Raw genomic sequence first — 20,239 nt, forward strand, 5'->3', positions numbered from 1 at the left:
TCTCTCTCTCTCTCTCTCTCTCTCTCTCTCTCTCTCTCTCTCTCTGTCTTTGTGTTCCTCTCCCTCCCCCCTCTCTCCCTCCCTCATTTTTTTCTCAGACAAGTTCTAATTCTAATACTCCCTGTCCCAACCCTAAGATCTCTTTACCCTACAAGCTAACCCCACCCTTACTTGCCAAATGCCAACTCTTTGAAGCAGTCCCTAGACCTGGTCTTCCCTCCTCTTAGCTGGGCATGACATTTCAGTCTCTGGCTGAGGTAAGCATGCTGCTTCCATCTCGGAAGGCTCAGTTCTTCAAAGGGCACTGGCAGTCTTCCTCTTTCTATTGTCCCACCTCTCGTGAAACCTCTCTGCATCGTTGAGCATTCCTAACAGACTGCTTCAGTTAACTATCTGACCATCTTGTTCTCTCTCCATCAGGACTACCTCAGGGAAGGGAATGCAGCTTGGTTGTTGCTGCTTCCTGAAGGTGGCGCCAGAGACACATGGATCACAAGCAGGCGGGAGAAGGGTTGTGGAAAACCCACCCCGGCTCTGAAATGACTGAGTGCAAACTCTGGTAGCTGGGGCTGGGGCTGGGGCTGGGGCTGGGGCTGGGGCTGGGACTGGGGCTGGGGCTGGGGCTGGGGCTGGGACCGGGACCGGTACTGGGGTTGGGCAGGCAGGAGTGGGGCGGGGCATGGGGGTGCTCTCTCTGTCTCTACCCAATTGCAGGGATAAGGTAGGACTTAGTCATATCTGTGGAATGTAGAAGGGGAAAGCAAAACAGGAATAAACGGTCTTTGGAAAGTAGAACTCAACAATTTCGAATCTACTCTGCATTTCTAAGAGAGCGCAAAATAGTCTCTCCTGTGGCTTTTTACGTTTCTTTAACCAGAAGGCAGCTTTGCGTTAGGATGCATATTCAGCAGAAATGCTTCTTTCCCCAATGAGGCCTGGTGCCGGTTGGTATTGTGTCTGAACCCCAGGCTATTCAGCAGGGGAAGGTGCTGGAGACAATGGCTGGTTTTCCCGTTACTGAGAGGGGGAGCTTTGTGACTCAGCACAGGACTTCTGTGTGGGAGTTCCATCCAAATCCCCCCACAAGTGGATTTGTGGGGAAGATCCCACCATTCAGACTAGCTATGTGGGTTCTGGTCACGTATGGTATATGGTTCCACATTCCAGCCAGTGGCCTGGGAGAGACTCAATTCCGAGACAATGTGGACAGGAGATAGGGTGTCTGGCACTGAGAATTTACCAATACGGGATGATTATCAGAGTCCCCATCTTGGCTATGACAAGAGTCATCTTTACGTGCTCAGGGCTACTGCAAGGGCTCTGTAAAAGGTGCAAGTGTCGTCATTGTGGAATGTCAGAACTGGCAGGGACCCTGGGGACCACCTCCTTTTATGGCCTTGGGAATGCCAGAGGTAGTTTGACCTCCATACTGCCATAAAACCTTAGGATAGCAACATATTTTGCATTCCTTCAGTGGGAAACTATTCCCTGCCGGCAGGCCGCACAAGAAGAAGAGATAATCAGGTGGGGTACTAAGGCTTCTGCAGTCAAATTCCTGGAGTGTATAACATACCATCAGCTTCCTCCCTCTCTCCCTCCCCCCCCTCTCCCTCCCCCCTCTCCCCCTCCCCCCTGCCTCTCTCCCCCCTCTCCCCCTCTCTCCCTCTCCCCCTCTCCCCTTCTCCCCCTCTCTCCCTCTTTCCCTCTCTCCCTCTCTCCCTCTCTCCCTCTCTCCCTCTCCCTTCCTCCGCCTCCCCCTCCCTCTCCCTCTCCCTCTCTCTCTCCAGATGATCTCTGACCTCCTTCTCCTCCTTTGTCGTTACATGCTGGTTTTCTGGGAAAACTTAAAGCTCACAACCCTGTGCCTTGGGTAAGCTGAAACTGAAGTTCACGGAGCCCCTAAATGAAATGGATATGATCTCTGAATTCTAAGTATCGGGAAAGGGGACTAGCTATTCTTAACTCAAGGATCGTCCTGTAGGGGTTAAAAACAGTGAAGTACACTTGTGGCCCTTGTGGAGGACCCAAGCTTGGTTCCCAACACCCTGCAGCTTCAGGAGATCTAAGAGCCTCTTCTGACCTTTGTGGCTGCCTGCACGCATGTGGTATATACACATACTAAAATATAAAATAAATCTTTTAAAAAATAAAAAAGACTGTCCTGTTGCCAGAAAAGGCTGAAATAATAATTTGATGTATTTTAATTTTCTCTTCAGTAGCCAATCAAGCAGGTAGTTGTCTTGGCATCTGTGAATCTCATTCTGACTGAGGTTTACACCTTTTAGGTTATAAAAGCTGTGGGGGTTCTGTCTATGTTCTTCCTCCTTGAATCCCTTTGAGAGCCAAGGGACAAAGCCAGAGCAGAAGCAGAGGGACCAAAACAGATTTCTATCAAATCAAAAGAGATCACGATGAAGTGGGGAGAATGTCTAGGACAGGACAGAGAACATTGTCACCATTAACACCTCACCACCATCACCATCACTGTCGTCATTGTCACCATCACCACCATCATTGTTACTGTCGTCACCATCACCATCACCATCACCATCACCATCACCATCACCATCATCATTGTCACAGATGTTGTGAAACATGATTAATGCTGACCTGGAGGAAGGTGACCAGGACATTCCTGTTAGACTAAAATGGACCTAGCCATGGCTGAAAGACCCACCTATGTGCTGAGCTCAGGCCCATAAATGCTTGTCTCTATCAGAGAGACAGGCTCCTGCCCGTGTGCCCGGGGAAGAGCATTGTTTCTTCTGCCAGCATCGAGAGAAGACTTAGTTCTTCCAGGAAACCATCTTTATGTGGTGGTGAGGAAAAGTGTCCTGGAGCCTGGGAGGAACAATTTCCACACAAATAATATAAACTGGGGGTCAGCGCCTACCTAGGACCTAGCTTTCAGTGTGGTTCTGTTTCAAGCAAGGCGAGGTAATATTTTTAAATATGTAAATTCCCAGATCTTTCCACAACTTGGGCGCTCCATTTTCCTCTTGGTATTTAAACGTATTTAAAGTATAACTTTTTACTTTTTATGTATGTGTGTTCGTGTGCTCATGAGTGTGTGTGTGTGCTCGTGCATATATGTGTGGGCATGTGTGCACACGTGTGCAAATGTATTTGCAACCCTGAGTGCCATCTTTATAAATGACATCCACCTCTTTGAGTTGGGGGTCTTTCACTGGCCTGAATTAGATGAAACTGGCTGACCAGCAAGGATCCTCCTGTCTCTGCCTCTTCCTGGGTTTCAAGCCCATACCACCGTGCCTAGGAATTTTTTGTGAATTCTGGGGACTAAGTTCGGGTCCTACCTAATGCTTATGAGGCGATTGCTTTCTGACAGCTCTGATTAGCTTTAAATATCAATTCGACACAGTCTATTGACTAGTCTAGAGTCTTCTTAGAGCCTTCATTGAGGAATTGCCTAGGTCGGACTGGCTTGTGGGCATGTCTGCAAGGGAATTGTCTTATTAATTGATGTAGATGATCCCAGCTCATTGTAGGTGGGGCTGTTCCTGGGCTAATGGTCCTGTGCTATCCAAGAAGGCTCGCTGAGAGTGAGCCTGAGTGTGAGCCAGTAAGCAGTATTCCATGTTTTTGAGGGACTTCCTTGGCTGTAATGGAGATGATGTTATATGGCAAAGCGAGCCTGCCTTAGGCTCCTGCTGTGGGTTCCTGCCTGGACTTCTTCCCTGACGTACCGTAACATGTAAGATGACACAAAACCTTGCTTCCCTTCAGTTGCTTTGGTTAGACTGTTTTGGCCACAGTTTTACAATGGCAACAAAAAGGAAACCACAGAACACTAACTGAGCTTTCTCTCCAGCCTTTGAACGTTATTATTTACACAGGCGATATCTCGATTGGCTTAAAGGGGCCAGGAAGGATTAACTGTCAAAACGCTGCTTGTTGCTGGCTAGCTCTATGTCAACTTGACACAAGCTAGAGTCATCTCAGACTGGGGAGCCTCGACTGAGAAAATGCATCCCTAAGATTCATCTGTAAGGCATTTTCTTAATTAGTAATTGATGGGGGGAGTGGTCAACCCATATGGGTGGGGCCACCACTGGGCAGGTGGTCCTGGGTTCTATAAGAAAGCAGGCTGAGCAAGCCATGAAGAGCAATGCCCCTCAGTGGCCTCTGCATCAGCTCCTGCCTCAGGTTCCTGCCCTGTGTGAGTTCCTGCCCTCCCTGCTTTTGATGATGGACTGTCACAGGAAAATGTGAGCAAAATAAACTTTTTCCTCACATAGTTGCTTCGGTCACGGTATTACGTCATAGCAATAGTTACTATCTTAACTGAGACGCCATGTGTCAAGCATAGCATTTGGATATTTCATTTAACCTTACAACATCAGCATGTTTCAGGCGGCAAAGCTGATTCTTGAAGGTTGAGCAACTTGCTTTGATGAATCGTGTTGCTTGGGTTTAAATCTCTCATCAGCTGGATAATCAGAGTTTGAAGTGCACGTGCAAGAAACCACTTCCCTCAATAATGAGAGGATTGCCTAGCTCTGCAACCGCTTCCTCCAAGGATATATGTATGAGGAGGGGGCACTTTTAGAAACTCACAAGACTCATAATGCTAAGGCCATATAAACATCAAACAACCAATGTGTTGAGGTTTGGTCTTTTTCTAGCTATTGTAATGCTAATGGTGGCCCCCAAGACTTGGAGTCCGAATGTATCCCTGTGACCCTGCCCCTTAGTTATTTCTGATTGGTAAATAAAGATGCCAACATTTATTGGGCAGAAGAGACATAGATGGGGGTTAGGTTTCCTGGGCTTGGGGTTGGAGAGAAACCATGAGGAGAGAGAAGAAAGGATAGGAGGAGGAAGAAGAAGCTGCTGTGTGTGATCTTGTGGGCTGGCCAACTGGAGTTCAGATGAAAAATAGTGATAACTTGGGGTTATCAATAGGAAAGTAGATTCTAGTAGCACAGAGGGTACACGGCTGTCCCCAGCTCTTGTGTTGTTTAAGGCTTTTTGCAAATATAGAGATGTATGTGTCTTTCACCCGGGAATGGTCTAAGGTAGGGTAGCAACCTTGGGTCGGGGTTAAATATTTATCACAACCCACTGTGAGAAGGGCAGTCTTTGGTGGCGATCCAGTGAGGTAGCTCTCCTGAGCCATCATCCTTCCTGGATGAAGGCTTTCTTTTTGTCGGTGCCACTGCTGGGCCAACCCTTCTCCTTGAGGGGACTTGATCCCTCATTGGTTTACTTACTGGCTTGGATGGAATCCTGTCTTTAGTCTCTCAAGTGTTACTCTATCTGGGGTGAATAAAAATAGGCTTCCGAGGATACATATCACAGCACGGCCAGAGAGCGTCCCAGCTCTGTTGTCATTCCTTCTGGCAGTCATCATCTGGAGAGAGCTCCCAGACCCTTTGGACTTAGGAGAGAAGGGAGTTGCATAAACTTAGGCTGCTGGGCAACAGAATGACCTCTGGCTTTCCAAGGTCCTTTGTCTACCATTCAACAGGCCTCAGCTTCCACAGTAAATGCTGTGGTATCTGTTAGGATAGACTGTTCTGCAAAGGATTTTTCTTTCCATGGGTAAGGGAGAACAGAAAATATATTATTCCTGATATATTCCTACTTGGAAAACATTTCTTCTTTCTGCCCAAAGCAGCTATCTTGAAACGTTCTCTGTAGAGCTGGCCGGAGGGAGCTCTCATTCTAGCCTGGAGCAGTCGCCAGTTGGACCGACTACATCAGAACAGCCTTAACCATGGGTTGATTGCTTGAGTAGACACTAAAGCAACAGACTTAAAGTCATCAAAAACAATGGTTTCTCATAAGAACTGTGGAAGTTTTAAATTTCTCCTCATTTTAGAGACACCTAAATTGGCCGGAGACTGCATTCCCTCTGGGAAGGATACAAATGGTGGATTAGAAGTCATTTTAAAATAGAGGAACAAGGGGAAATCTACAGGGAGATAACCCTCTCTTCTCTCTTCGACGCCTTAACAATTTTCTGTAAATTAAAAGCTCCAAGTTTATTAGCAATTACTTCCTTGGCTCATGTAAAGAAATTCAAGCATTTCATGTTTCCCTGTGCCCTAGTTAAAAGGGCTTTATTAAATGGTGCAGCGGTCCCAATACCAGTGACAACTAATTAGAATCATAAAATGTTGAGCCTGGAGGGAATTTATTTAATCAATGCCTTTCATCTTTTAGGAGGAGGGAACAAGCTGGTATGGTATGTGACTTGCCACACATCTGGGACCAGAGCTGTAGCTCCCACACCCTGCTTAGTTCAAGAAAATCAGCACTACTGTGGCTGGTCGGAGGATGCTGCAGTCTACTAATGTGGTAACAGGATAAGACTTCAGTTATACGTATGCTAAGCCTATAGTAGGAAAATAAAATAGCCCTCTATCCTAAAGATAAGACCAAGGATGCTTGGAGACTGGCAGGGGAATCCTACGACCCTGGTTGGGCTCCCAGGTATAGTAGTACCTGGCGAGATCTTACTACGAATGTTCAATATTTAATCTTGAGTCTACGAGACTGTAGTATAAGCCTTATAGGATCTTTGATTGAGACAAGGAGACAAATAGGACTCGTAAGTGACTTGTCTGAGGTCACCAATGTCAGTTGTTAGTATCCCAGCTTGCATTTGTAAGAGGACTTTCCAGATGCCAAACCATGTTCTTAGAGATGACAATTGCATAGAAACTCTTCTGGAAGACATTGGCGACTGATAAGGCCTCTTCAGGAGGCTGTTTGTGCTTTTGGGCTGACTCAGATTCAGCATACCCAAAGAGTCGGAGCTGACCTAACCCTCTCAGCTGTGCCAGACCTCATCACACATTATACCTCCAGTGCTTTAGTAGGACAGAGTCAGCCTGGGCTAACATCAATTTACATTCTGAATGCAACATTTGGAAAGTATCTTGGTTAGGGTTCTATTGCTGTGAAGAGACACCATGACCATGACGACTCTTACAAAAGAAAATGTTTAATCGAGAAGAGGGTGGGGAGAGGGCTGGTTTCTAGTTCAGAGGTTTAGTATATTATTGTCATGGCTGGATCTGTGGTTGGTGCAGGCAGACATGGTGCTGGAGAGGGGCTGTGAGTTCTACATGCATATCCTCAGGCAACAAGAAGGAGGAGTGAGCCAGTGGGCCTAGGATGAACTCCTGAAACCTCAAAGCCCACACTTCCTCTAACAAGACCACACCTACTTCAACAAAGCCATACCTCCTAATAGAGCCACTCCCTGTGAGCCCACGGAGGCCATTTTTGTTCAAACCACTACAGAAAACTAAAGAGATTTGGTGTGATCTTAAGAGGAAAGAAACAAAGGTCTGGATTTGTCCTTGGTTTACCCTCTGCTGCAAACCGTGGGAAACCAGAGTGGTAAAAGTAGGAGGTTTTCACAGGGCCTAGAAATTGTAATTCTTTCGAACTGGATCCTCATTTAGCTGCTTATTCTGTGGATTGCCATTTCTGGCTTGATCAGTTAACACTGACAAAGTGCACATTTATTGGGGAGAAAGGACACAAAAGAAGTGGATGTGGATGAGTATAGGAGAGGCCGGAGTAGAATTCCACTTGCTGGGGAAAGCCTGGTTAGAAGTCTGCTGCTTGTCTTCAGGCTTGCAAATATATATGTCTTGCTGGCATGGTTTGGATATGAAGTATTTCCTACTACACCCCACTCCGGCCCACAAAAGATTCATGTGTTGAAGGCTTGGTCCTCAACTGGTTACACTATTGGCATTAAATCATAAGGGGTTAATGATTGATCAGTTTATAGCTAAACGGACTCTTAGAATGTGGGGTCCCAGCGGAAGGAAGCAGGCCAGTGGGAGTGTATTTGAAGGTATATTTTATCTTCAGACTCTTCTGTGCTCTCTGGTCCATGGCTGTTGTGAAGGGAACAGCTCTCTCTACCTTGCCCCTCCACCATCATTTCCTGTTTCACCTTAGGCCTAAAGTAGGTAGAACCAGTTGAGCACGGACTGAAACTGCCGAAGCTGTGAGCCAAATCAGCCTTCCCTCCTATTCGTTGTTTTTGTCAGATGACTTGTCAGAGTGACAGAAAGGCCACCAAACAGAAAGGCCACCAATACACACACAGGCACAACCCCAAGTTCCTGATGCATACGATGCTTGGCTCAAACTGACAAGTTGTTTTTGGATATAAGTATGACTTGGAGGTAGATTTGGTTAAAAGTGGGTGCAAATGGTTTATGCAAAAACATCCCGGAAAGGATAAATGTATAGCTGGTTTCAGGGATGAATGGTGATCTCATGGGGAGCTACAACCTTTTTCTACGTCCGTCTCCTTTTGTGCAATAGCTTATTAGAAAAGTCAGAACAGTTTCTCTGCCTCTCCTCCGGAGAGCTGCAGGCCCTCTTCCTTAGATGCATTCAGTGGAAAACTTCAGATTAGAAACTGACTGCCCCTGCTCGAGTCACGAGTACCCCCGCCCCTGGCCCATCACATGACAGAAGGGGATTCTTAGAAGTGGATGCCAAGCCCTAGTTCCCACACACGGTGAGGCGGGCAGCGAGTACAGTATCTCTAAAGGAGACCGAGGTTCCCAGGATCATGGAAGGCTGCTGGGTAGACAAAACATATTTTTTTTTTAGAAGTGGAACAGTGGCCTCACTGATTTTTGGCTGCAGAAAAGGTCAAAATGTGATTCTCTGCTTAAAAAGCACTTTATTACAGAACTAAAAAAAGGAAACGAACGGGAAATGAAGTCATCATTGGTTTTGTTAAGAACAAAGCAGGACTAACATTGACTATCCTGGTAGCTGGAGAACTGGCATTTTGACAACCCCTAGCGTTGCAAAATGTAGCCTGGGGAATCTGGTTTTGGAGAGTCCTGGAATCCTCTGGTCAAACCATCTCCTTGAACTCTACTTGTATGGGGGCTTCTCCTCTCTGTAACTTATAATCATGGCTCCTGAGGTAAGAAGTGATAGGGACACATAAAATCTTAGGCCTTCTTCTACCGGTAGTTGCTCCAAAACTCAAAGGTCTAACTCAGGGGTTGAGCTTCAAAAGAAACAAAACTAAGACTCATGTTTGCAAAGAAATGACAGGCTACCTTCTTTTCTACCGAGTTTTGCCCATCCACAAACATTACACAGAAGGCGCACTTTAGGATAAGGCTAAGAAAAACCCACTGTCTCCTGAGATGTGCGGTGGTCAGAGGGACAGGTTGTTTAAAGGCCAGCCTAGGTCCTGCCCTTTTATCCCACAGCCAGTTTCCTCGAGCTCCTCCTCCACTCAGGCACATTAAGCTTCAAATCTGCAAGCAGGGGAGGGGGCCATCGACCCTCCGTCCTGTTTGTCTGCTGCGTGGCCTTGGAGCCCACAATCTAGGCCCCTCTAATCCCACGCAACAGCTGCAGGTCGCATAAGCGCCCCGCCCCGTCGGGACTCGCACGGCACCGCCCCTCTCCAAACTCCCGGGCGCGCAGGCGGACACCGGGCCGCACAGGTAGAGCTCCGCACGGGCCCCGGAGACGGCGTGGCGGGATGGGGCGGCCCTGGGCCCGTGGCCTCCTCCTGCTCACCGCCTGCCTGGGGCTCTGCCGGCCGCTCGGGGGGCTTGGAGGTACGCGCCCCAACTTCCCTTCCCCTCCCGGGGCGGGCCGAGCCAAGTGACGCTACGCGGAGAGGGTGGGCGGCCGGTGGGAGCGCGCGCTGGGCGAGCGGGGCGTGCGGGCCGAGCAGGGCAAGTGGGACGCGCGGCCCTCTGGCCCTCCTGCGCGCTCAGGCCCCGCGTCCAGGAGCTGGGCGGAACGGAGGATGTAGCGGGGCCCTGTGCACAGGCTTCTCTGCGGCCGACCACTTCCAACTCCCAGCTCCATCTCCTTTCCGTGAACTCTGAGACTGGAGTTTTAAGGTCAGCCACCTGACCAGCTGAACGGCCGACTCCTGCGGGCCGCTTGGCTGCATCTTTTTACTTTGGTTCTGGAGCTATTTGGTCTCGACATGTGACGAGCAATGCGTTGGCGGATCTTCTGTTCACCTGGGATATTCTCTGACCCCTGGTTTCTTGTCCCTTAAGCTGCACCGTAGGAGACCTCGACTTTTCTGAGCTCAAATATCCCATCCCCATTATCTTTTGCCTCCCTCCAGATTTCTAAGCACGTGGTTCTTTAGACTTATGACTGAGCCCCACTTCCTAGGCCTTCCCAACATCAATTTAAAAAAGACTTCTAGGTAACCTTTAAAAAAAGAAACAAAACAGGAAAAGAAATTCTAAATCATAGGTACTGTGTGTGTATAGAATTTGGATGAGATTCTCAAGATTTAAATTCATTTTTGGGGTGGCCAAACCGCATTGCTGCTTGCCATGATCATTGCGTGATGATGTCATTTGGCAGTTTTGGAGTAACACTCCAAGGGCCATCTAGGTCCTTGAAGGCCTCAGCTTCCACTTGTTCAGGTGGTGAGCGGCTGCTTGGAAAAGCTCTGCTCCTTCTTCATGCTCTTTCATATTTCCTAGGTCCTCATCCGCAGGCCTCCAGGCCCCTTCGTGACTGGTTCCAAGGGTGGGTGTGGCCAAGGGCTGGATGCCCATTGGCTGCTGTGACTGACTGAAGAAACAGGTGTGAGACTCCAAAGGGTAGTGAGTGGCCTTTGGAAAAACCCAGATGGCTTCAGACAGGGAGCCAGTAATAGTATAGGGGCAAAGAGAAGCTTATGGATTAAGAGTCACGGAGTGGAGGGAGAGCTTCAAACCCAAGAGCTATCTTCTGTTCTCAGTTACTTCTTCTGGGCTTTGGCTTTGCCTCTGTGAATTTACTATGGTAATAACGTCTTCCGAAAGGCTTAACTAAAACAACTACTTAGCAGGCCGAGGATGCTCAGTAAACACTCATTTCCTTACTCATTATGCCCTGCTCTGCCTCTTGTATGCAGCTAGCACGGGTAGGAGGCAATACAGGGCAGATTCCTTTAGGTTAGGAGTGTGGCTTTCTCTGTTGAAGCACACACTTTACCATGTCTGTTCTTCAGGCTGTCAGGACAGCATGACAAATACTGTAAACCCAAATCTTGAGAAATCTACGTTGTGATGCTTGGGAGAATAGTTTGTTATTCTTTTATTTTATGTGTATGGGCTTTGGGAGAAGAGGAAGCCCTGGGCTTCCCCATGTCAAGGACCACAGAGCCCTAGATTCACACAAGAATGGCAAAGTCTTCTTCTGGTCCATGTGTAGATATTGATAGTCTGATAGAAAATGTCAACCACAACACCCCTTGGTCCGAAGACTGCTCCCCTACACATTCTATTCCTGCCGTCTTCTTGATCAACCTGGATACCACAAACCCTGCCTCCTTGTTTCTCTGTATATGATAACTTGGGCTCCTTGTTCAGCTCTATGCAGTAACTGTGTCTCTCCCTTCAGCTCTGTATAGCAAATGTGTTGATCTTCTGTGAGCCGTAGTTTCTGTAGTAGAGAGCTCCAGTGGTCTGATCCCGGCTTTCTTTCTTTGTGTCAGTCTTTCTCCCTTTTTTTCATTCCCTTCCCGCCCCAGTCAGCTTCAAGCCTCTACAGGTCATCTACAGCAATGCACAGATGTGGCTGTGGTTTTTTGCCTGCATGTGTGTCTGTTTCCCACATGGGTACCTGGTGCTGGAAGAGGGCAGAAGAGGGGATTGGAGCCCCTAGAACTGGCGTTACAGACAGTCGGAAGCCACCATGTGGATGCTGGGAATTGAGCCCAGGTCCTCTAGAAGATTAGTTTGTGCTTGTAACTGCTGACCTGTCCCTCCAGCCCTGAGAATATTTTCCTGAGTTACCACATGTGTTATTTGAGTTTAGTTTCCCCCCTTGTCTCCCTGTATAATTCAGTGTGTTTCCTTGAACAATCGAATTCTCCAAGGTGAGCTCTGCTCTTAGGGTGACAAGTCACCCTATCAGATGCACCTTTGTCTGGCAATAGATATTGTCTAGTAAAAGTACCTTTAGTGCACAAGGTTCAGCTATTTCTGTTGTAAGTCATACTGTTGTTATTGGCTAGTTTCTGAAGGTAGCAGGATATACCTTGCACCAGAGCCATATTACCAGTGGTTTATTTTTGTTTCGTTTTCAGTGGTTCTAATTTTGACTACCTTCTTGTTGATTATTGCTTTTGCATTCTGCCAAGGCTGACTGGGGACTGGTCCAAGAAGAAAAGTTTCCCGGTGACCTGTTGCTTGGCATCATAGCTACTTACAATGTCTTTTTTTTTTTTTTTTTTTTTTTTGGTCTTTTTTTCGGAGCTGGGGACTGAACCCAGGGCCTTGCGCTTCCTAGGCAAGCGCTCTACCACTGAGCTAAATCCTCAGCCCCCAATGTCTTTAAATGTATCTTTACCCATGAGTTGTTTGGAAGAATTTTAAAAACACTTTGTATAAATTAGTCTGCTCTAAGAAAACACCCAGGTCTGAATTTGTTTTAAAGAAAGAGGTTTATTTAGCTCAGAACTTTAGTGCTGGTTCTGGTGAGGAAATCTGGCAGTTGGCATCATGCCAGAGGCCAAGGTGAAGGGAGCCAGAGCGTGTCCAGGATGGAGCTAGTCTTGCATTTTATAGCACTTTTCTCCAGAGTGCTAGCAAGGGTTCCCTGAGGACTACTGTAATATCTTCTGGGAGTGAAGCCTTAAGTAACCCAATAGCCTCCCATTAGTCAAGTTGCCCTTTAAAGCTACTGGCTACCTCTTTTTGGCATAGTAGAGACCAGGCTCCCAGTGCATGAATCACTGTGGTGCAGACCACATCCAAAGCAAGGCATCCTTGGTTCTTTTTTTGAAGAATGTGTTTACTTACAGTGAGATAAGGTAATTGATAAAGCTAGTTAACTAAGGAAGCCTGCCTGTGCTGTAAGTCCATGCCAAACGAGGAGAGGGTGGCTTTCTACATGGTGCAGTTCCCTCATTGCTTGTGCGTCGAGATGAATAGCCATGTCACATGCCAATGGAGACAGACTTTCAGCCAGCTCTAAACAGAAACGGAATTCTCCTTTGTTGTTTCGTTTTTAGATGACAACTCCCTCAGAAGTCCCCATACACTCCTTTGGCTCTGCAGTCAATATCCTGGAATTCCTTTGGGGTTGGTGCCTCAAAACTGGTGCACAGATTCAAATTTTTTATTAAGCAGCTAGTGGTTCAGAGTGCTGATTCCTCATAGTTGAAATACCTAAAGCCCGGCCATTCGTGCATCGAAAGATAGATAAGGGTCATAGAATTCTGGGCGTTAGAAGCCAGGTGCCATTCAAGAGGAGGGAGAGCCGTCAACTTCAGATCTCGGGCACTGTCACTCTAGGGAAGAAGCCTGGTTCCAGAATGGAGATGCATGTCTCAGGAGGAAGCCTCAAAGACTCTCTGGGTAGCAGATACCATAAGCAGAGCGTGATTAACTGGGCATAGGCCCTATGGCACAGAAGAGGGAGCTGGTGACTCAACCAGGGCAGGCTGAGACCCAGACTACTTCATTCACTTATTCAGCTGGGACTTTTCACATCTAAGGCTTCAGGATCAGCTGCCCCCAGAGTGCCAGACACAGGGATTTTCACTGAGAGAAGGTGGGAGTGGAGTTGGTTTTGCCTGGATAACCTGAAGACCTAGGCCAGAGAAATTGTACAGGGGCAAATATTTGAGTGAAATGGGGAGTTGGAAACCTAGAGGGTTGCGTTCTGCAAACAGCTGAAGGGTTGATCTAGATCAACCCAGGCCCTGAGGATTTCTTTTTTAGTGTATCTGAACTTGCTGCCCCTCTGCTCTCTGTCTTCCTCTGACTGCACCAGCAACATATTTATCACAGGAGTTTGGTGCCAGTGTTGCCCTTCACAGTTCACTGAACATCTGGTTAGCCTATCAACCTATAGCCCTAGAGCATATTTTGGCTCCTTGATTTCCTACTGTGACTTAAACTTAACAGAGCAGGGTTTTGTGTTAATCTGAAAGGCTGCATGGGTGCTTGGAATGTTCGTGTTATTTCTTATTCATAAGTTTCTTTTTCTTTGGATGAACTGGTTAAAGTTAGCTGTCTCTTGAATAAATAGTCCACTTGAACTTGATGTGCACAGAACATCCACACGATTTTTTTTTTTTTTTATTAACTTGAGTATTTCTTATATACATTTCGAGTGTTATTCCCTTTCCCGGTTTCCGGGCAAACATCCCCCTCCCCCCTCCCCTTCCTTATGGGTGTTCCCCTCCCAACCCTCCCCCCATTGCTGCCCTCCCCCCATAGACTAGTTCACTGTGGGTTCAGTCTTAGCAGGACCCAGGGCTTCCCCTTCCACTGGTGCTCTTACTAGGATATTCATTGCTACCTATGGGGTCAGAGTCCAGGGTCAGTCCATGTATAGTCTTTAGGTAGTGGCTTAGTCCCTGGAAGCTCTGGTTGCTTGGCATTGTTGTACTTTTGGGGTCTCGAGCCCCTTCAAGCTCTTCCAGTTCTTTCTCTGATTCCTTCAATAGGGGACCTATTCTCAGTTCAGTGGTTTGCTGCTGGCATTCGCCTCTATATTTGCTGTATTCTGGCTGTGTCTCTCAGGAGCGATCTACATCCGGCTCCTGTCGGTCTGCACTTCTTTGCTTCATCCATCTTGTCTAATTGGGTGGCTGTATATGTATGGGCCACATGTGGGGCAGGCTCTGAATGGGTGTTCCTTCAGTCTCTGTTTTAATCTTTGCCTCTCCCTTCCCTGCCAAGGGTATTCTTTTTCCTCATTTAAAGAAGGAGTGAAGCATTCACATTTTGATCATCCGTCTTGAGTTTCGTTTGTTCTAGGGATCTAGGGTAATTCAAGCATTTGGGCTAATAGCCACTTATCAATGAGTGCATACCATGTATGTCTTTCTGTGATTGGGTTAGCTCACTCAGGATGATATTTTCCAGTTCCAACCATTTGCCTACGAATTTCATAAACTCGTTGATTTTGATAGCTGAGTAATATTCCATTGTGTAGATGTACCACATTTTCTGTATCCATTCCTCTGTTGAAGGGCATCTGGGTTCTTTCCAGCTTCTGGCTATTATAAATAAGGCTGCAATGAACATAGTGGAGCACGTGTCTCTTTTATATGTTGAGGCATCTTTTGGGTATATGCCCAAGAGAGGTATAGCTGGATCCTCAGGCAGTTCAATGTCCAATTTTCTGAGGAACCTCCAGACTGATTTCCAGAATGGTTTTACCAGTCTGCAATCCCACCAACAATGGAGGAGTGTTCCTCTTTCTCCACATCCTCGCCAGCATCTGCTGTCACCTGAGTTTTTGATCTTAGCCAATCGCACTGGTGTGAGGTGAAATCTCAGGGTTGTTTTGATTTGCATTTCCCTTATGACTAAAGATGTTGAACATTTCTTTAGGTGTTTCTCAGCCATTCGGCATTCCTCAGCTGTGAATTCTTTGTTTAGCTCTGAACCCCATTTTTTAATAGGGTTATTTGTTTCCCTGCGGTCTAACTTCTTGAGTTCTTTGTATATTTTGGAAATAAGGCCTCTATCTGTTGTAGGATTGGTAAAGATCTTTTCCCAATCTGTTGGTTGCCGTTTTGTCCTAACCACAGTGTCCTTTGCCTTACAGAAGCTTTGCAGTTTTATGAGATCCCATTTGTCGATTCTTGATCTTAGAGCATAAGCCATTGGTGTTTTGTTCAGGAAATTTTTTCCAGTGCCCATGTGTTCCAGATGCTTCCCTAGTTTTTCTTCTATTAGTTTGAGTGTGTCTGGTTTGATGTGGAGGTCCTTGATCCACTTGGACTTAAGCTTTGTACAGGGTGATAAGGATGGATCGATCTGCATTCTTCTACATGTTGCCCTCCAGTTGAACCAGCACCATTTGCTGAAAATGCTATCTTTTTTCCATTGGATGGTTTTGGCTCCTTTGTCAAAAATCAAGTGACCATAGGTGTGTGGGTTCATTTCTGGGTCTTCAATTCTATTCCATTGGTCTATCTGTCTGTCTCTGTACCAATACCATGCAGTTTTTATCACTATTGCTCTGTAATACTGCTTGAGTTCAGGGATAGTGATTCCCCCTGAAGTCCTTTTATTGTTGAGGATAGCTTTAGCTATCCTGGGTTTTTTGTTATTCCAGATGAATTTGCAAATTGTTCTGTCTAACTCTTTGAAGAATTGGATTGGTATTTTGATGGGGATTGCATTGAATCTGTAGATTGCTTTTGGTAAAATGGCCATTTTTACCATATTAATCCTGCCAATCCATGAGCATGGGAGATCTTTCCATCTTCTGAGGTCTTCTTCAATTTCTTTCCTCAGTGTCTTGAAGTTCTTATTGTACAGATCTTTTACTTGCTTGGTTAAAGTCACACCGAGGTATTTTATATTATTTGGGTCTATTATGAAGGGTGTCGTTTCCCTAATTTCTTTCTCGGCTTGTTTCTCTTTTGTATAGAGGAAGGCAACTGATTTATTTGAGTTAATTTTATACCCAGCCACTTTGCTGAAGTTGTTTATCAGCTTTAGTAGTTCTCTGGTGGAACTTTTGGGATCACTTAAATATACTATCATGTCATCTGCAAATAGTGATATTTTGACCTCTTCTTTTCCGATCTGTATCCCTTTGATCTCCTTTTGTTGTCTGATTGCTCTGGCTAGAACTTCAAGAACTATATTGAATAAGTAGGGAGAGAGTGGGCAGCCTTGTCTAGTCCCTGATTTTAGTGGGATTGCTTCAAGTTTCTCTCCATTTAGTTTAATGTTAGCAACTGGTTCGCTGTATATGGCTTTTACTATGTTTAGGTATGGGCCTTGAATTCCTATTCTTTCCAGGACTTTTATCATGAAGGGGTGTTGAATTTTGTCAAATGCTTTCTCAGCATCTAATGAAATGATCATGTGGTTCTGTTCTTTCAGTTTGTTTATATAATGGATCACGTTGATGGTTTTCCGTATATTAAACCATCCCTGCATGCCTGGGATGAAGCCTACTTGATCATGGTGGATGATTGTTTTGATGTGCTCTTGAATTCGGTTTGCCAGAATTTTATTGAGTATTTTTGCGTCGATATTCATAAGGGAAATTGGTCTGAAGTTCTCTTTCTTTGTTGTGTCTTTGTGTGGTTTAGGTATAAGAGTAATTGTGGCTTCGTAGAAGGAATTCGGTAGGGCTCCATCTGTTTCAATTTTGTGGAATAGTTTGGATAATATTGGTATGAGGTCTTCTATGAAGGTTTGATAGAATTCTGCACTAAACCCGTCTGGACCTGGGCTCTTTTTGGTTGGGAGACCTTTAATGACTGCTTCTATTTCCTTAGGAGTTATGGGGTTGTTTAACTGGTTTATCTGTTCCTGATTTAACTTCGATACCTGGTATCTGTCTAGGAAATTGTCCATTTCCTGAAGATTTTCAAATTTTGTTGAATATAGGTTTTTATAGTAAGATCTGATGATTTTTTGAATTTCCTCCGAATCTGTAGTTATGTCTCCCTTTTCATTTCTGATTTTGTTAATTTGGACACACTCTCTGTGTCCTCTCGTTAGTCTGGCTAAGGGTTTATCTATCTTGTTGATTTTCTCAAAGAACCAACTTTTGGTTCTGTTGATTCTTTCTATGGTCCTTTTTGTTTCTACTTGGTTGATTTCAGCTCTGAGTTTGATTATTTCCTGCCTTCTACTCCTCCTGGGTGTATTTGCTTCTTTTTGTTCTAGAGCTTTTAGGTGTGCTGTCAAGCTGCTGACATATGCTCTTTCCTGTTTCTTTCTGCAGGCACTCAGCGCTATGAGTTTTCCTCTTAGCACAGCTTTCATTGTGTCCCATAAGTTTGAGTATGTTGTATCTTCATTTTCATTAAATTCTAAAAAGTTTTTAATTTCTTTCTTTATTTCTTCCTTGACCAGGTTATCATTGAGTAGAGCATTGTTCAATTTCCACGTATATGTGGGCATTCTTCCCTTATTGTTATTGAAGACCAGTTTTAGGCCGTGGTGGTCCGATAGCACGCATGGGATTATTTCTATCTTTCTGTACCTGTTGAGGCCCGTTTTTTGACCAATTATATGGTCAATTTTGGAGAAAGTACCATGAGGAGCTGAGAAGAAGGTATATCCTTTTGCTTTAGGATAGAATGTTCTATAAATATCCGTTAAGTCCATTTGGCTCATGACTTCTCTTAGTCTGTCTACATCACTGTTTAATTTCTGTTTCCATGATCTGTCCATTGATGAGAGTGGGGTGTTGAAATCTCCCACTATTATTGTGTGAGGTGCAATGTGTGTTTTGAGCTTTAGTAAGGTTTCTTTTACATATGTAGGTGCCCTTGTATTTGGGGCATAGATATTTAGGATTGAGAGTTCATCTTGGTTGATTTTTCCTTTGATGAATATGAAGTGTCCTTCCTTATCTTTTTTGATGACTTTTAGTTGGAAATTGATTTTATTTGATATTAGAATGGCTACTCCAGCTTGCTTCTTCTGACCATTTGCTTGGAAAGTTGTTTTCCAGCCTTTCACTCTGAGGTAGTGTCTGTCTTTGTCTCTGAGGTGTGTTTCCTGTAGGCAGCAGAATGCAGGGTCCTCGTTGCGTATCCAGTTTGTTAATCTATGTCTTTTTATTGGGGAGTTGAGGCCATTGATATTGAGAGATATTAAGGAATAGTGATTATTGCTTCCCGTTATATTCATATTTGATGTGAGGTTATGTTTGTGTGCTTTCATTCTCTTTGTTTTGTTGCCAAGACGATTAGTTTCTTGCTTCTTCTAGGGTATAGCTTGCCTCCTTATGTTGGGCTTTACCATTTATTATCCTTTGTAGTGCTGGATTTGTAGAAAGATATTGTGTAAATTTGGTTTTGTCATGGAATATCTTGGTTTCTCCATCAATGTTAATTGAGAGTTTTGCTGGATACAGTAATCTGGGCTGGCATTTGTGTTCTCTTAGGGTCTGTATAACATCAGTCCAGGATCTTCTGGCCTTCATAGTTTCTGGCGAGAAGTCTGGTGTGATTCTGATAGGTCTCCCTTTATATGTTACTTGACCTTTTTCCCTTACTGCTTTTAATATTCTTTCTTTATTTTGTGCGTTTGGTGTTTTGACAATTATGTGACGGGAGGTGTTTCTTTTCTGGTCCAATCTATTTGGAGTTCTGTAGGCTTCCTGTATGTCTATGGGTATCTCTTTTTTTAGGTTAGGGAAGTTTTCTTCTATGATTTTGTTGAAGATATTTACTGGTCCTTTGAGCTGGGAGTCTTCACTCTCTTCTATACCTATTATCCTTAGGTTTGATCTTCTCATTGAGTCCTGGATTTCCTGTATGTTTTGGACCAGTAGCTTTTTCCGCTTTACATTATCTTTGACAGTTGAGTCAATGATTTCTATGGAATCTTCTGCTCCTGAGATTCTCTCTTCCATCTCTTGTATTCTGTTGGTGAAGCTTGTATCTACAGCTCCTTGTCTCTTCTTTTGGTTTTCTATATCCAGGGTTGTTTCCATGTGTTCTTTCTTGATTGCTTCTATTTCCATTTTTAATTCCTTCAACTGTTTGATTGTGTTTTCCTGGAATTCTTTCAGGGATTTTTGCGATTCCTCTCTGTAGGCTTTTACTTGTTTATTAATGTTTTCCTGTGCTTCCCTAAGTGTGTTCAGGTCTTTCCTGAAGTCCTCCAGCATCATGATCAAATATGATTTTGAAACTAGATCTTGCTTTTCTGGTGTGTTTGGATATTCCATGTTTGTTTTGGTGGGAGAATTGGGCTCCGATGATGGCATGTAGTCTTGGTTTCTGTTGCTTGGGTTCCTGCGCTTGCCTCTCGCCATCAGATTATCTCTAGTGTTACTTTGTTCTGCTATTTCTGACAGTGGCTAGACTGTCCTATAAGCCTGTGTGTCAGGAGTGCTGTATACCTGTTTTCCTCTCTTTCAGTCAGTTATGGGGACAGAGTGTTCTGCTTTCGGGCGTGTAGTTTTTCCTCTCTACAGGTCTTCAGCTGTTCCTGTGGGCCTGTGTCTTGAGTTCACCAGGCAGCTTTCTTGCAGCAGAAAATTTGGTCTTACCTGTGGTCCCGAGGCTCAGGTTTGCTCGTGGGGTGCTGTTCAGGGGCTCTCTGCAGCGGCAGCAACCAGGAAGACCTGTGCCGCCCCTTCCGGGAGCTTCAGTGCACCAGGGTTCCAGATGGTCTTTGGCTTTTTCCTCTGGCGTCCGAGATGTGTGTGCAGGGAGCAGTCTCTTCTGGTTTCCCAGGCCTGTCTGCCTCTCTGAAGGTTTAGCTCTCCCTCCCACGGGATTTGGGTGCAGAGAACTGTTTAT

At 45.4% G+C, this 20,239-nt stretch overlaps 1 protein-coding gene across 3 annotated transcripts in view; it reads left to right on the forward strand.

The window, feature by feature from the left end:
• The first annotated feature begins 476 nt into the window (after window positions 1-476).
• Cspg4b (chondroitin sulfate proteoglycan 4B) overlaps window positions 477-20,239 on the forward strand; it is an 84,235-nt gene continuing 64,472 nt past the window's right edge. The window contains exon 1 of one of the 3 annotated variants that reach the window (XM_087618155.1): window positions 477-559. Coding sequence is in view for 2 of the 3 variants with exons in the window: in XM_087618160.1 (XP_087474286.1) it covers window positions 9,512-9,590 (79 nt within the window). In the remaining variant the exon portion in view is untranslated. Of the gene's footprint in view, window positions 560-9,435; window positions 9,591-20,239 lie in introns of those variants that run through there. The other 2 variants (XM_087618160.1, NM_001134510.2) reach the window with 2 other exon arrangements.

This window comes from Rattus norvegicus, chromosome 2, assembly GCF_021556685.1.
Source record: "Rattus norvegicus strain SHRSP/BbbUtx chromosome 2, alternate assembly SHRSP_T2T, whole genome shotgun sequence".
Taxonomy (NCBI): Eukaryota; Metazoa; Chordata; class Mammalia; order Rodentia; family Muridae; genus Rattus; species Rattus norvegicus.